The 14319-nt window shown below is 40.6% G+C and overlaps 2 protein-coding genes across 2 annotated transcripts; one reads left to right on the forward strand and one right to left on the reverse strand.

Annotated features, from left to right (window-relative positions):
• Positions 1-997: 997 nt before the first annotated feature.
• On the forward strand, positions 998-8035 carry trmt61b (tRNA methyltransferase 61B). The gene is made up of 7 exons (XM_010905076.3): positions 998-2241; positions 2515-2617; positions 2952-3142; positions 3404-3495; positions 7175-7359; positions 7562-7645; positions 7850-8035. The coding sequence occupies exons 1-7, from the start codon at positions 1402-1404 to the stop codon at positions 7927-7929; spliced, it is 1575 nt and encodes a 524-aa protein (XP_010903378.1). The 5' UTR covers positions 998-1401; the 3' UTR covers positions 7930-8035.
• Positions 8036-8141: 106 nt separating this feature from the next.
• Positions 8142-13366, reverse strand: spdya (speedy/RINGO cell cycle regulator family member A). Its single transcript, XM_020044903.1, has 8 exons — positions 13353-13366; positions 13117-13144; positions 12798-12966; positions 12630-12688; positions 12406-12491; positions 12035-12206; positions 11161-11515; positions 8142-8774 (listed from the first exon to the last, which is right to left on the reverse strand). The coding sequence occupies exons 1-8, from the start codon at positions 13364-13366 to the stop codon at positions 8713-8715; spliced, it is 945 nt and encodes a 314-aa protein (XP_019900462.1). The 3' UTR covers positions 8142-8712.
• Positions 13367-14319: the final 953 nt, after the last annotated feature.

Raw genomic sequence — 14319 nt, forward strand, 5'->3', positions numbered from 1 at the left:
CTGCCAGCTACCCAGCATCTCTCCATGGCCTCCCCTTGCAAGACCAACTCCACCCTTGCCTCGCCTCAACTTCTTCTGGTCTTTTCTTTTAGCTCCCCATTGTCCCTGCTTCCTACTGCTGGCCAACCAGCCATCCGCACCATCACAACTACTTCATACACAGTTTTGAGAACTGCAGCTCCTGCTTGTTCCTCACACTTGTATGTTCTCCTTTACTTATCACTTACATCCTGCATGGCAGCCTGTCAGCATATTGGATTCATAAGAAATTTGGAAAAAACAATACATTTGCTTTAATATAACTATATATGATACATTTGTGACTTTGTTTTTAGATAATGTATTATATTTTAATATGGTTATGATATTGAGACATATGAGACGATGTATTCCCCAAATGTTATTTTAATAAACTTATTTTAATAATGTCTATCTTTCCTTATTATGGTAGACTAAATGCTATTTGTAAGAGATTTTGGTGAAGGTAAGTTGTAATATAATATTTAGATAAGAAGGTACTGGGCAGCGAACATTCCATAGAATAAAAAAAAATAATCCATTGGCCACTTAAATGTCTGTAACTTGTTAACAGTAACAGGTGTTTCTATTCTCATTTCAGATGTTCAAACCTTGCAAAACAAGGAAAATTCTGTATACTTTAACATTTTATCCATCTTCATTAGAAAGTTGTGTAAATTGCAGTTTGGGAAAATAATAGATTTTGTCCGAAATATATATTTGCAGGTATTATTTCTTAACTGATCACCAGTTCCTTGACTGGGTTCCTCTGGTGTTTCTTTAGCTTTCTTTAGATGTGTCATGTTTTCAAATAGGGTGTAGCCACACCAAATTACAAGTATTAATACAACAGCAGCTATTGATCAATAAAGAAATGGAACATTCCGTTCAGGCTGGAATGGTAATTATTAATTAGCACCATCTACTGGTATATATCAAGTATTGCAACCATTTTCTGTCGCTTTGCATTGACGTAGAATACATGCGGTTTTAAGCGTGTCGACCTCTGTGCCAAACACCGGGTACAGACCTAAACCGTGAATTAGGCACAAGTATGTCATTTATATAAATGTTATATAACCGCGGTTTGTTGTTGCGTCGCGTGATGGTAACTGCCGTTCAATTTTGTTCATGATTCTAAACTTTCCGTGGTGTCATTTGTGACAAACAGGACGATTCAAACGTGGGTTGCAATCTGTCAACAAACGTCATTAGGTGACAAGCACATTTTACTTGTCAAGCGTCTCGTACAAAGTGATTTGCTAAAGCTTTTTTATAATGAATGTTATCAGCGAAATTGAATGAGCGCACACTGTTCTAGAAATTAAAACGCTGTTTACATGGTGTAAATTCACAATTCAAAGTTCTTTTTCACTTCGTTCGATGTCTGTTGGGTTGCAGTTTGGTGGTTCGCTCCTCACGCATAGACTGTTACAGATATGCGTTAACCGCATTGGCCAGCAGAGGTACAGAAAACTCCACCTCACAAGTAAATTCCCTACTCACAGACCGTACACAAGGCATTTCGGGACTAGTCCTAAGGATAAGGGGGAGAATGGGAGTGAATCAACAACGACTCCGGACCCCATGCAGACAATGGGTAAAAGAGAGTCTTTGTTTGGTAAAAGGCGACCACTGTCGCCCCTGGAGAGGATTAGCCGCCTATTTCCCCAGGATTCCCTTGCCCCAGAGGTGCTGCAATTAAGAGATGAGGAGAACCCGAAAGTGGAACAGCGGGAACCTGAAGGGGTTGAAAATGATAACCGCTCTTCAGCAGCCCCTGTGATGGAGATTGAGTGCCCCAACTCAGAATGTGAAGTTCAAAGTTCAGAGTTAGAGGCACACATAATACAAGACACCATCATTGACAACATAGTGCTTGAGCAAACTGGTGGTGCATTTCTCATGGACATTTCTGGGCAAGAGAAGGATTGCGTCGCTCTTAAGCCCCTTTTACCTGGGGAGCGTTCACTCATGTTTGGGGAGCTGCTTCTAGCAGAGTACCGTAGGAAGGGTCGTGTGGAGTTTAGGAAGATGTTCCAGCTGCAGGAAGGCCAACGTCTCCAGAGCAGTTGGGGCACCATTGGACACAGCGACATTGCGGGATGCCAGGCAGGAGACATCTTACAGACCATTCACGGGACACCCATCCTTATACGACGCCCCAACCTGGAAGAATATGTGCTGTTTATGAAGAGGGGTCCAGCCATTGCCTATCCTAAGGTATGTACTTGATATGGGCTTCTGTTTAGCACCAGAAGAGACAGCTATTGATCACTAGAATGCATCATGTAACTAAGGAGTAGCATTGCTTATTGGGAAGGCCAGCTGTTTTGTGAGCCGATTTGTATAGTCTTGAGTGTTGGCTTGGTTTGTGGAATAACACATTTAGTTGTTTGAATTAGGGATTAGACTTTGGTGACTGCACATGCAACTTCAATTTAGAATTTCTGCATTGATCTCTCTCTTGATCTCTCTCTCAACCGCTTTATCTAGGATGCCAGTATGATGCTGATGTTGATGGACGTCACAGAGGGAGACAGTGTGTTGGAGGCAGGCTCTGGGTCGGGGGCCATGTCGCTTTTCCTGTCTCGAGCTGGTTTGTATATTTATCCATCACATGTTTGCTGTGACTCTTGCCCATGCTTTTATCTTTCCCCATTGAGAAATAAAACAATTACAAAAGGTTCTTGTAAGAGTACTGGGAAAAAGTTTACTGCGTTTTTATTGTCAGCGGCTCTAGGAGAAATGTGTAATTTCTTGTTCCCATGTTGCATTACTAGGCCATGGTATTTGCGATTCCAAGGGTCATGAGTTTTACCTGTTGGGGCCAACCTTACAAATATATACATGCACGAATGTACTTTATTTTGGATGAAAGCATCTGATGTAAATGTCATATTTTATTATATAATTATTATTGTTCTCCACAGTGGGCTCCAAAGGCAGAGTTATGAGTGTGGAGATTAGAGAAGACCACCACAGACGTGCTGTGCTTAACTACAACCGCTGGCGTTCCTCCTGGAGCCTCCGCCGAGGTGAGGAGTGGCCCGATAATGTCTGCTTTTACAACGCAGACCTGCAGGGGGCCACCTCGTTGCTCGCCGGCCAAGGCTTTCACTCTGTAAGATGTCCCACTGGCTTGCAAATCAGTGGCTGTCATTTATAGTTTTTATTATGCATGTCTGTATACTGGTTACTTTGCGTTTGTGTATTGTATATATTCTGCAGCTTAAGGCAAATCTTGTAAATCTTAGGGCTGTGGAAGTGTTACTGCTCATGGTTTTCAGTCCATGAGTTTAACCCCTTACTCGCAAAAACGTCTCTTGACCAAAGTCACTTTAAAGACTGAGCTTTAGACACCATACATTTGTTTGTGTATCAGATTGCTCTGGATATGATCCACCCTCATTTGGCTTTGCCCACTGTGACTCCACATCTCCATCCCGGAGCAGTATGTGCCATCTACCTTGCCAAGTGAGTATCCTCAACCTGTCCCTAACCCCATGAACACTGTTTACACATTTCCAATCTTCTAAATGTGTGAAGGGTTTAAGGGTTAGAGCAGGGTTTCCCAAACACAGTCCTGGGGCCTACCATGGTTACGAGTTTAGTTTTTTTACACTAATATAATGTAAAAAGTAAAGTCGGGACTACTAATCTAGCGACTCACTGTCCCGCTTGGACCATTAATAAAAAAAATGTCTTGCATTTTTAATTCACTCGATGTCCTCCAGTTGTTTTGTCATCTGGCACATGCACAAATAACTAACTTGCAGCTCTTTGTGCAAGCTGTTGGCCAATAAAGAGTTGAGCAGTGACATTAGGCTGACAGTGAGTGATTGCACTACTTATAACTCATAACCATAGTAGCATACATAGTAACTAAGACTGACCAGCCGTTCCCCTTGTTACCCCGGGGATGAATGAGTTAGTAGGTTTTGTATATTAGTCAAATGTTTTGTTGACTGTTATATCTTTTTATTTTTTTAGAATTGGAAATGTGATGAAAGAAATATACAATCATTTTTTATGTTTTATATATCCAGGATGCATTTAATAAAGCATTAAACATGTTAAGTAGCTTAACAAAAGTATTTGGTTTTATGTTATAACGCTGATAAATTATAACTTTTGGAGGGAGGGACAGTGAAAATGTTGTTGGGGCCAGTAAGTTTCAAACCCGCTAGCCCCCCTGGGCCATTGGCAAAAAAAAATTACGTTGAGCCCTGTGTCCTCATCAAGCCTTGATCATCGGAATTAGCTTGGTAGAGTTAGGACAAAAAATGTAATCTGAACACCCAAACAGCTCCAGGGAAAACAGAGGCCAGTGTTATTGAACTCTTACCCTACAACAGTGGTATTCAAATATTTTTTTTTGAAGGGACAATTTTTTTTTCTCCAGAATTACTAGCATGAGAGGAGTCATTGCCAACATCCAATCTGCGCTAATGTCAGCCTGCAATGACAAATCGTACCTTTTGGCTTTTTACAGCTGTTAACTACATTACTTTTTGACCACTGAACTAGTGAAATGTAAACTCAAGCCAAACTGTAAGCTATGAAATTCCTATTCGAAACCCACAATATCTGCCAGTTTTTTGTGAAATCAAAACCTATTCCATGGTTAGCCTGCAAGTGATTTGGAAGAATAGGTTCACAATAGTGTTGGATATGTATCAGACTCAAATTTTTCTGAAAGACAAAGTTCTGTCTTCTGTCATTTAATTCTCTTTTATAATTTTTGCCGGACCACACAAGCGGAGCCAGCTAAGAAGAGCGAATGTCTCTTACTGACTGACTGTTGAGTAGCGTAGTTAAGTAGAGTAGTGGTTAGAGAAGGGGACTTGTAAAGTTAGGTTCAGGGTTCGTATCTCCTCGCATGTGATGCATAGTACACATTATCAATTTTCCATATAGATGAACATGTTGCTGGCTAAAACCAGTAGTCTTTACATTATAGTAAGCCTGAAATAAAACAGTTTATGGTTATATTGCGACTGTTTCTGGTGGCTTTTTGAAGTACGCAACCATGCATGTATTTTGGGTCAGGATAGACAAACATTTGCTGGCTTAACTACGTAGTTACGATATATTAAGCCTTAACTGAAACTGTATACGGTTATATTGCGACTGTTTCTGGCATGGTATCGTCAATCTTCGTTGGCAATTGCTCAATTCTTATGATTATTCCTAGGAAGTTAGTGGATACTAGTAAGCCTATTTAACACGATCCTCAATGGAGTCTAGCAATTGCTGAAACATGTAATGCTGTGGCATAGTGGTTAAAGACAGTGCCTCGCATGTGGAAGACCTAAGTTCTAATCTAGTGAGAGCAACAATTACTTATTTCTGGTAGATTCCATGATTCTCTCGTCTTTTCACTTGACGCTAGCAGTTGCTCAATTCTTATGACTATTCCAGTAAGTTAGTAGATAGCGGTAAAGCTTATTACTAGCTAATAAGCTGTTAAAATGGCCGGTGGCAAACGCAATACATAGCCGCTATTTGTGGTGGAGGTAAACTTAGTAAGAAACGTTAGTCAGTTTAACTGTATCAATGTCATTCACGAATGGCCAATTAACTATTAAAACAGCCAGTAGCAAAAGATAATTTGTTCAGGCTATACTGATACCTGGCAAATGTACAGCTCTGTGGTGTAGTGGTTAACAACACAGGTTTTCATATGGGCAACCCAGGTTCAAATCTCGAGATGGCAACCCTTTCTATTGCGAGCTGGCTGAACCTGGTTTCTTGTTTTAATAGGCTATTGCTTGAGCGCCAATTACCTGGCCCGCACACAAATGTTGGTATATAAACATGCATGTGGAATAACTGAGTAAGCTAATAGTTATCTTTACTGACCTCCAGAGCTGCAGAGCTTCTGAAAAGAATTGTTCAGCACCAACACATAGTCAGCTGTGATTTACAGTGCTCTCCACTAATATTGCCACCCGTAGTAAATATGATAAACGGGCTGTGAAAAAAATCTTTGTTTTTATCTTCTTGATCTTCCATTCAAAATATTAAAAATGTACCTTTAATTAAATGTATACATTTGAATATTTTATTTTTTTTCTAAACCATATATTTTTCTCAAATACTTTGTGTCACAGTTATTGGCACCTCTTAATTTAATACATATTCCAACATCCCTTTGCCTAGATAAAAGCTCTGAGTTTCTCCTATAATGTGTAATGAAGGTTGAGGAAAACATGGCAAGCAATCTGAGACCTTTCTTCCATACAGAATCTCTCCAGATCCTTCAGATTCTGAGGTCCACACTTGTGGACTCTCTTCTTCAGCTCATCCCACAGGTTTTCTTTGGGATTTAGGTCAAGGCACTGGGATGGCCATGGCAAAACCTTTGTTCTGTGGTCAGTGAACCATTTTTTGTATCAGTAAGTGTAAGCTGAAGAGTAGGAACAGCATGTATTAATCTGCCATATATTCCTGAAATATATATTTATGGAATATATAAGGGAAAAGACACATTTTGATATTAATGCCTGTTAGAAGCTATAGAATTATGCCAGGGGACAGGTCAAAGTCCTTTCCAACAGTATGGGGAATACCTTGTTCTGAGGATCACTGAACTAAATATTTTCATTTGATAGTCAGATAGCCTTTGAAAAAAAATATTTTCAGTTGAATTTATTTTCTTATATGGACAGCAGGTTGACATTTTAAAGCCGTGCAGCACTGCAGATTTTCATTGCTGTGCAGCGACTGGCTACGAAGTTTGCTACTTTTAAAGCTGCGTAATCAGATTAGGCTATTTTGATCTTTAAATGAAAATATTTGAATAATGTGAATCCAGTGTTCTTTCTCAGCAAGATGGTGATAGTCCTGTATTACATGTAATAATGAATATTGTAACTTTCTGAAAATGTATGGTGACCCCACTGCAATTCCCCTGTGTCCCTGACTTTGAATACCGTCCAGAGCCTGCTGATTTTCTGTTCTACCTCATCATTAATTGCACCCACTTGGTGTCCCAGGTCTGATTAAGTGTTGCAGTATCAAGACAGATTCCACCTGACCTTAAGGCCCAGAGTTAAGTTGGAGGGCCTTAGCCTAATTCTGCAGCCCTCATCTCCTTATACCCCTTATTTATTTTCCTCTTCAGATTTACTATCTGTACTTTGTGATTCAGTATAACACAGGTCATCGATCTACTGGAGGGTCTCCGATGCGCAGCCCTCCCCCTGCTGTGTGAACGCATCATCGAGGTGCCACTCAGGGATTGGCTGTTGGCCGCAGCAGTCCAGAAAGATGGCCAGTTCTGCCGCAGGAAAGCTCCTCCCTCAGCAAGAAGCCAGGAGGAAGATGAAGAAAAAGGTTCATTCTTGTTCTAAACAAATGGTTACATGGTGATGCTTGGATTACCTTTGGCATTATGAGGTCTTTCTGCTGACGAGTTAAACACTTTCCTCATATGTTTTGAGCATGTTTAGTCATGCTTTCTGATGACATTCAATTCACACATTTTTAGAAATAAAGTTAAGTAATTGTGTTAATCCAGGTATTTTTGCTATGTCAGAATCCATCATCAGTCCAGTACCTGCAGCATTTGGGAGTGTTCCTTACATTGCTCGACCTCACCCAGAACAAGTTAGCCACACAGGTTAGTGTTACATGACACCTAAGAATCCCCATTTCATTTGGGGTCTGTTTAGAACTGTTCAAAGTAATGCATTTTGTAGAAAGGTCGAATTCACTGTAATGCAGGATTGGCAGTATCTATTTTGTTCATTTCATTTTAACATTTTGAATGATGGCTGGCATTATCCATTGTATTGTTGTTTATGGTTACAATGTGTTCTTTCAGCTTTCCTGGTGAAACTGAGGAAGTATCAGAGGCAGCCCTTTTCACATCATGAAAATAATAATCACAAAGAGAGCAACTGAGAGACTGAATGTTTTGTTAATGTATCAATAAATGTAAATTCACTTCAAACCGCATAGGAAAATGGATTGGTTTAGTCCTGAAGGTCTGACAGTTCAGGTATGGTAAGAAATGCAACACTGTATCTGAAAACTATATAATAAAGACAAAAAAAATGAAGAGGTATGAAGCGTTTATTACAACTCCAAAGCAGGAGTAAGGCATCTGATAGGTCATAAATAAAATGTTGTGGGTATCCATCCAGCTGATTTACTGTTAAGGAATAAGTCAACCTTTCAAATATTTAACGAAAGTGCCCACCGTTAACTGTGCAAGACCTTGTAAGTGCTTCAACGAATACATATATGAATACATTTTTAACAATGTGATAAATCAAACACACAAAGGATTATTATTTTTTTGACTGGGACAGGTTTGTAAGAACTTTTTGTATGTACTGTTAAGTAAATGGGGTAACAAATGTAAATGAGACGATGTAAATGTCAGGACAGTTACCAGACGTTTCCTACTGTGTGAAATGAGACATGACAGTGATGCAAAACTGAAGTGTTGCATACAAATTATAATTCTACAAGCTGAGTTACGCTAATCCTCAAATTAACAATTTACTGTGGATGCTGTTTGTTTTTGAAATCCCTTAATAGAGGTAGAGAAATCCATTCACATTCTATAGATGTTATGAAAACACAACATGCTTAATGGAAAGAAAGGTTAGCACACAGACTGTGTATCACAAGGTCAGGGACAGGAAATCTGGTTCGGAGTTGGTTCTTTGGAGTACTAATCTAATCCTTGTTGATCCAGTCCATGGATGGGTCGTGTCCAGGTCCACAGTCCAACTCTTTTCCTGTCAAGACATTTCAATGGTTTTAGCTGACTTAACATTTTAAAATGAAGTGTGTACTTTGTTTTTCCTGGCTGAAAGTTAGTCAAAGGTGGTACCGCAACCCCCGCACTCTACCGGACCTCAGTGATATACTTTCATATCTGGCCACTTGAAAAAGAAAACTATTATAGTGTTAAATCTGCCCAGTCCATGTCCACTTGAAGCTAATGCACACATGTCCTCCCTAATACAACAGCAACCAAAAACAAGCATAAATGTATTCTTTACATATTGGATACTTTTTTTTTTAACATTTGTAGGATTTTAACCTTGTGTTTTTTTTGTTCACCAGTTTCTTCTTGGCTATGTTACTAAGCCCCCAAACACATTGGCTCCACAATGCTTCTAACATACAGAGCATATCAGAGCTGTAGGCCTATATATTACAGCCTTGTTGCATTGTTTCTTCCTCCATCCTTGCCTTGATGCCACATTATTTATCCATTGCATTTAACATTTTGTGAGGGACAGTAGCCTACATACCCTAATCTAAATCGTCTTTTCACCAGTCATCTTTATCTCGTGAACTCTATTGAAAAAATAATCTGTTATTCAACTATACCAGTTGTTCCCAACTCCAGTCCTCCAGTAGCCCTGGACAAGCACACCCAATTCAACTCAATGAGAGCCTGATTAGTTGACAAGTTGAATCAGCTGTGCTTGGCTGGGGCTACAATGAAAATGTGTACTGTTGGGGGTACTTGAGGACCATAGTTGGGAGCCACTGAACTAGACATGTGAAACATTAACAAATGTTATGTGGATTGGATGTAGTTTAGACTAAGTTTTATTTAAATATTTTGACATGCTTGGGTGTAAAAAAACTAGGTTCCACTTGTTTCCAACATTACTCATCTCCGCGAAGTCAGGACAAGTAAGGTCCTGGTTGAAAGGTTGCCATATCATTGACAGTAAACCATGCAAATCTGCAAAAACACTCTGTAAATCTGCCCAAGCCCATTACAAATAGCCTAATTTGGGGGAAAACCTGCCCATGTGACAACACTGCCAATATGAAAAACAGTTTCCTCCTACGGTCACATTCATTTCACTGTATCACTTAGTAGGCTATTTATCGTGAGTGCAAAATGATGTTTTACCATGCCGACACAGGCGGTGAGAGATTTTGGGAAGGCGGCTGCCTTTGAGTTTTATATGCATGAAAATCCATGATACTTCAAGGACTGCTGACATGCAACATAGAATAGAATAAACTACAACTTCAAACATGCTTTACCAGTTTAAATACACTGTTCAAAGAAATTAAGGGAACACTTAAATCACATCAGATCTCAAAGGAAATATATTAAAGATCAAAATCTTTACATTGTATAATCCCTACAACGTCTGGGCATGCTCCTGATGAGATGGCAGATGGTGACCTGGATCTCCTCCCAGACCTGGATCAGGGCATCAGTGAGCTCCTAGACAGTCTGTGGTACTACTTAGCAGCGTCGGAGGCACCGATACATTATGTCCCAGAGGTTCTCAATTGGATTCAGGTCTGGGGAACATTATGGCCAGCTGTCAGGGTACTGCATTCAGGGTACCATTGGTTAGCACAGGGTTTTGTGCGACCCTCCAAAGATATGCCTCCCCAGACCATCACTAACCAACTGCCAAAACGGTCATGCTGGAACGTTCACCAAGGCGTTTCCAGACTCTTTCACGTCTGTCACGAAGACAACAGGGTGCCAGTGTCAGTCGACAGTTTGGTCAGAAACATGCACACCAGTAGCCCGCTAGAGGTCATTTTGTAGGGCTCTGGCAGTGCAAAGGAGCAGATACCAGTCCTGCTGCTGGGTTGATGCCCTTCTACGACCCTGCCGAGCTCTCCTTATGTAACGGCCTGTCTCCTGGTATCTCCTCCATGCTCTTGGGACTGTACTGGGAGACACAGCAAACCTTGGATGTGCCATACTGGAGGAGCTGGACTGCCTGTGCAATCTGAATGGGCTGCAGGTACAGCCTCATGCTACCAGACAAAGACACTAGCAAAACAAAAGACTTGAGAAAAATCAGTCAGGAAGGATAAGGAGAGAGCAATTGTCTGTGGCCACCACCTGCAAAACCATTCCCGTTTGGGGGTTGTATTGCTTTTACCATTCCAGTGCACCTGTTGTCATTTTCTGTTGCACCAAAACAGCTGACATTGATTCACAATCATTCATCCTTCCTAACTGGTCAGATTGATATCCCTGAAGTTTAATTGACTAGGTTTTATACTGTGATGATTACGTATTCCCAAAATTATTTTGAGCAGTGTGTAATTAAGCCTTATCCTGTTGCTTCCAAACATATTCTGAAATTAGCTTTTTGTTCTCCTGTAACCAAAGCCTGAACTCACTTGGGGCTTCCATTGCGCAGCAGCAGGGGCGCTGTTCCTTGGTCTGAGTCTTTCTTTGGCCAGGCTTGTGGAAGGATGATGGCGGGGCCCTGGGTGGAGTGGTTTCCAGCGAAAGCGCTGTAGAGAAGTGGAACTGTGGAGAGGGGGGGGTCAGGGACAAGGAGGATCTGGAAGCAGAGGGGGACAGATCCAGGACAGAGCTCTGGGCGCAGAGGGCACAATGGGCAGGGGAAGCAGGTGGCCCACGGGGCATGTGCACTTTCTCTCGATCGTCAATGTAGAGACGCTGAGCGCCGCTGTGGTGCTCGGCACGTTCCCGCTGCCAAATGAAGTGGGTGGGTACGATGGCCATCACCTGGAAGTAGGGCGCACACGCAGCAATAGAGAAGCATGAATAAACATGGTCAAGGACACAAGCATTAAATAGATGTCACATTTTGAAATCAGTAAGAACTCAAGAATAAAAATATTTTATAGCAGTGAGCTAGAGAAGTTATAACTGAGTAGCCATGTGCCCATCTCAAGTGTTGACTGACTACAGATTCAAGTGGTGGTTTGAGTCTCCCATTAGGAAGTCAAGTTACAATTCCACCAGGAACAAAAGATCCCAAGAAAATAAAAAAAGAATACCTTATGTAGCGTAGTTATGTGCAAGAAGGTAGGTATTCAGTTGGCAAATAACCTAGAGTTTAGTACTAGGTAGCTGAAAAGTGACTGTATTTAATCCCAGAACCAGCAAGGTAAAGGGGAAAAAATTATGTTTTGTCCATGAGGAAGGCGATGCGCTCATGTCACTGTTATATATGAGATTGTGCTCCTAGTCATACTTACCAGTTAAAATAATGTTAAAACATTTATGGTTTTGTCTGTGTACCTCCTCACAGCAGCGACAGCTGACAGCAGCCCGATACTCGATGCGCGCCCAGAGCTTGTCGCGCTGCTTGAGGAAGCGAGGGAAATGCTTCCTCCAGCTCTTGCCAAGTGCCCACGGGAAGATCTCATACTTGCTTTCTTCTTCGTCCTCCTCCATGGTGTTGGCCAGGTATCTGTGACATGAAGAGTGCCCAAAAACAACTTAATTTAAAAAAGGATTGCAATGCATACTCTCTTGCAGGTAGGACTTTAAGACAGATTAAAATGGATCCAATGAAAGTTACACAGATGAGACAAGTAGAACAAAGAAAACAGTCAACTTCTTTCTGAGTAACAGATTCACAAATGATAGAGTGGTCTTGCTGAACTTACAGTGCAATGAAAAAGTTTGATCTGTTGTGTTCGCCAATACTGAAGCGAGCCCTCTTGAAGTAGACAAACGTCATGGCTAGAAGGTACTGAAATGCAGTTGAAATGTGATGTCATACAATTATTGCATATCTGAACAGTGAAACAATGTCTTGAAATAAGTGTTTGATGTTTCCCTATGACCTGTTAAATGAAAATGGTACCCTTGCAAAGACAATGCTTGTTACCTTGTCTGTAACTTTACAACAACAGTCCATCCACAAAAAGTCTTGAATCAAATCATCATCTGTAACCAATGGAAAACAAAATACTTAGGGAGATTTTAATCAGAAACCCCCATAACACAGCCAAATTGGTAAAAATAAGCTAAATTCTCTTCAGCTACTTGAGCTCACCAAAAAGTCTGAAGAATGCAGTCATCTCGTCCCTTTGAATGACAAGCATGGGGCCACATATCAATTTGTCTTTAGCAGCCTCCACTTGATGCTGGCTGGGCTGACTCTTGCCAGGCGGCCCCTGTGCTTCTTGCAGGTTGGGTCTCTTCAGCCGCAGTCCTCTCTTGATCTGGAGGGTGTGTGCAGTGTTGGGTTTGATTCTCACCGTGACTGAGGAAGGTGTCTGGCACCAGCTGTGTGTTTGTTTCATCATGCTGATTAGAAGGGATATTTAATGTATGATCACTAGCGAGATGGTTTCTGAGGTGGTGTTCCTGACCTGTGTCGTGACGAGAGAAGAGTGTGACCTGCCAAATAATCACGTCAAACATCCAGAATCGGATGACAGGGAGTCTAACTGAAGTTAAGTGTAGAGAACGTGATAACAGAACCTTACAATTGGTCTACAGAGGAATGAGCAATGTCTTACCTTTGCTTAGCTTAGAAGACGGAATGCTTAGAATGGTTTCACACATGAAATATAAAACGTTTCCTCAGATCGTCTCAATTCAATACTTGCTAGCATTCATTTGCTAATTAACCAACTTAGCTAACGCGTTAGCGAGCTGTGAAGTTGTGACACTGACAGGGAAAATACAATACTGTTGTAAATGATACAACTTTGGTAAATGTTAAGCTATATTAGAAGATTAAAGCTAGCTACATTATTGATGGAAATCAAAAACGGTAAATGCTAGTGTAGGAGGTGTCTCCTCGTGCTCTCCCACTCAGCTGGGAAATGGGAGCGCGCTTCAAGACATCGCCGAAATATTAGAGATTTATATCAGTTGCGCGCGTATTGTAACTGCGAATATAATTCATAACGAGATTGTAATGAGAATATATTTGTACTGTAACTTCACGTGTTTTGCTTTTCAATCGAAATGTTTATTTGGTCATTGTATTTTTGTATTTTGTCATTATTTGTCATTATCCTCATTCATACAAAATCCTAACAAATCCTAACTACCGACCATTAGACATCACCCACTAGATGGCACTGTTATTAGAGGATATGTTTTTTTCAGCAATTAATGACTAGCAATCTAACAACGTTTTGAATATTCCTTTGTTTTAATATATAGCAGATTAATCATTGTCAACACAATAATAATTGGCGGAGAGTGTGTGGCAAATAACCTAGTCTGCGGGCTATTATGAATTTTGTCCACAGTTTTCCTTAAACTACAGGTGTAGACTAAACTGCTTCTTGCTGAGTTATTGTAACAGCGTGTTTTCCTTTTTTGTCAGTTAAGTATGAAATACACATTCATATTTCCAGCAACAAATTGGATGTAATTGTCTTTTGTTCTTACTGCCTCCCTTTAATTGTTCAGTGAATCGTTTTTGTGTATTGTTTGTGGTCTATCAACAATTAGTTGCTATAAAATATGTACCCAAAAATGTTGTGTATTTGCCTAGATATTAATTATATGCCACTACTATTTTTTGTTTGATGCTTTCTAGAGTATTCTGTGCTCCT

The sequence above is a fragment of the Esox lucius genome, chromosome 15 (assembly GCF_011004845.1).
Source record: "Esox lucius isolate fEsoLuc1 chromosome 15, fEsoLuc1.pri, whole genome shotgun sequence".
In the NCBI taxonomy this organism is placed as follows: domain Eukaryota; kingdom Metazoa; phylum Chordata; class Actinopteri; order Esociformes; family Esocidae; genus Esox; species Esox lucius.

Excerpts from the sequence above, each read along its gene's own strand:
- spdya (XM_020044903.1), bottom strand. Across the intron at positions 12,689-12,797 it reads TGCATTCTTCAGACTTTTTG|ATGATGATTTGATTCAAGAC; the intron begins GTGAGCTCAAGT and ends CATTGGTTACAG. Across the intron at positions 12,492-12,629 it reads GTTGTAAAGTTACAGACAAG|TACCTTCTAGCCATGACGTT; the intron begins GTAACAAGCATT and ends ACTGCATTTCAG.
- trmt61b (XM_010905076.3), top strand. The coding sequence starts at position 1,402 with ATGTCTGTTGGGTTGCAGTTTGGTGGTTCGCTCCTCACGCATAGACTG. Across the intron at positions 3,496-7,174 it reads TGTGCCATCTACCTTGCCAA|TATAACACAGGTCATCGATC; the intron begins GTGAGTATCCTC and ends TTTGTGATTCAG. Across the intron at positions 7,360-7,561 it reads GGAGGAAGATGAAGAAAAAG|AATCCATCATCAGTCCAGTA; the intron begins GTTCATTCTTGT and ends TTGCTATGTCAG.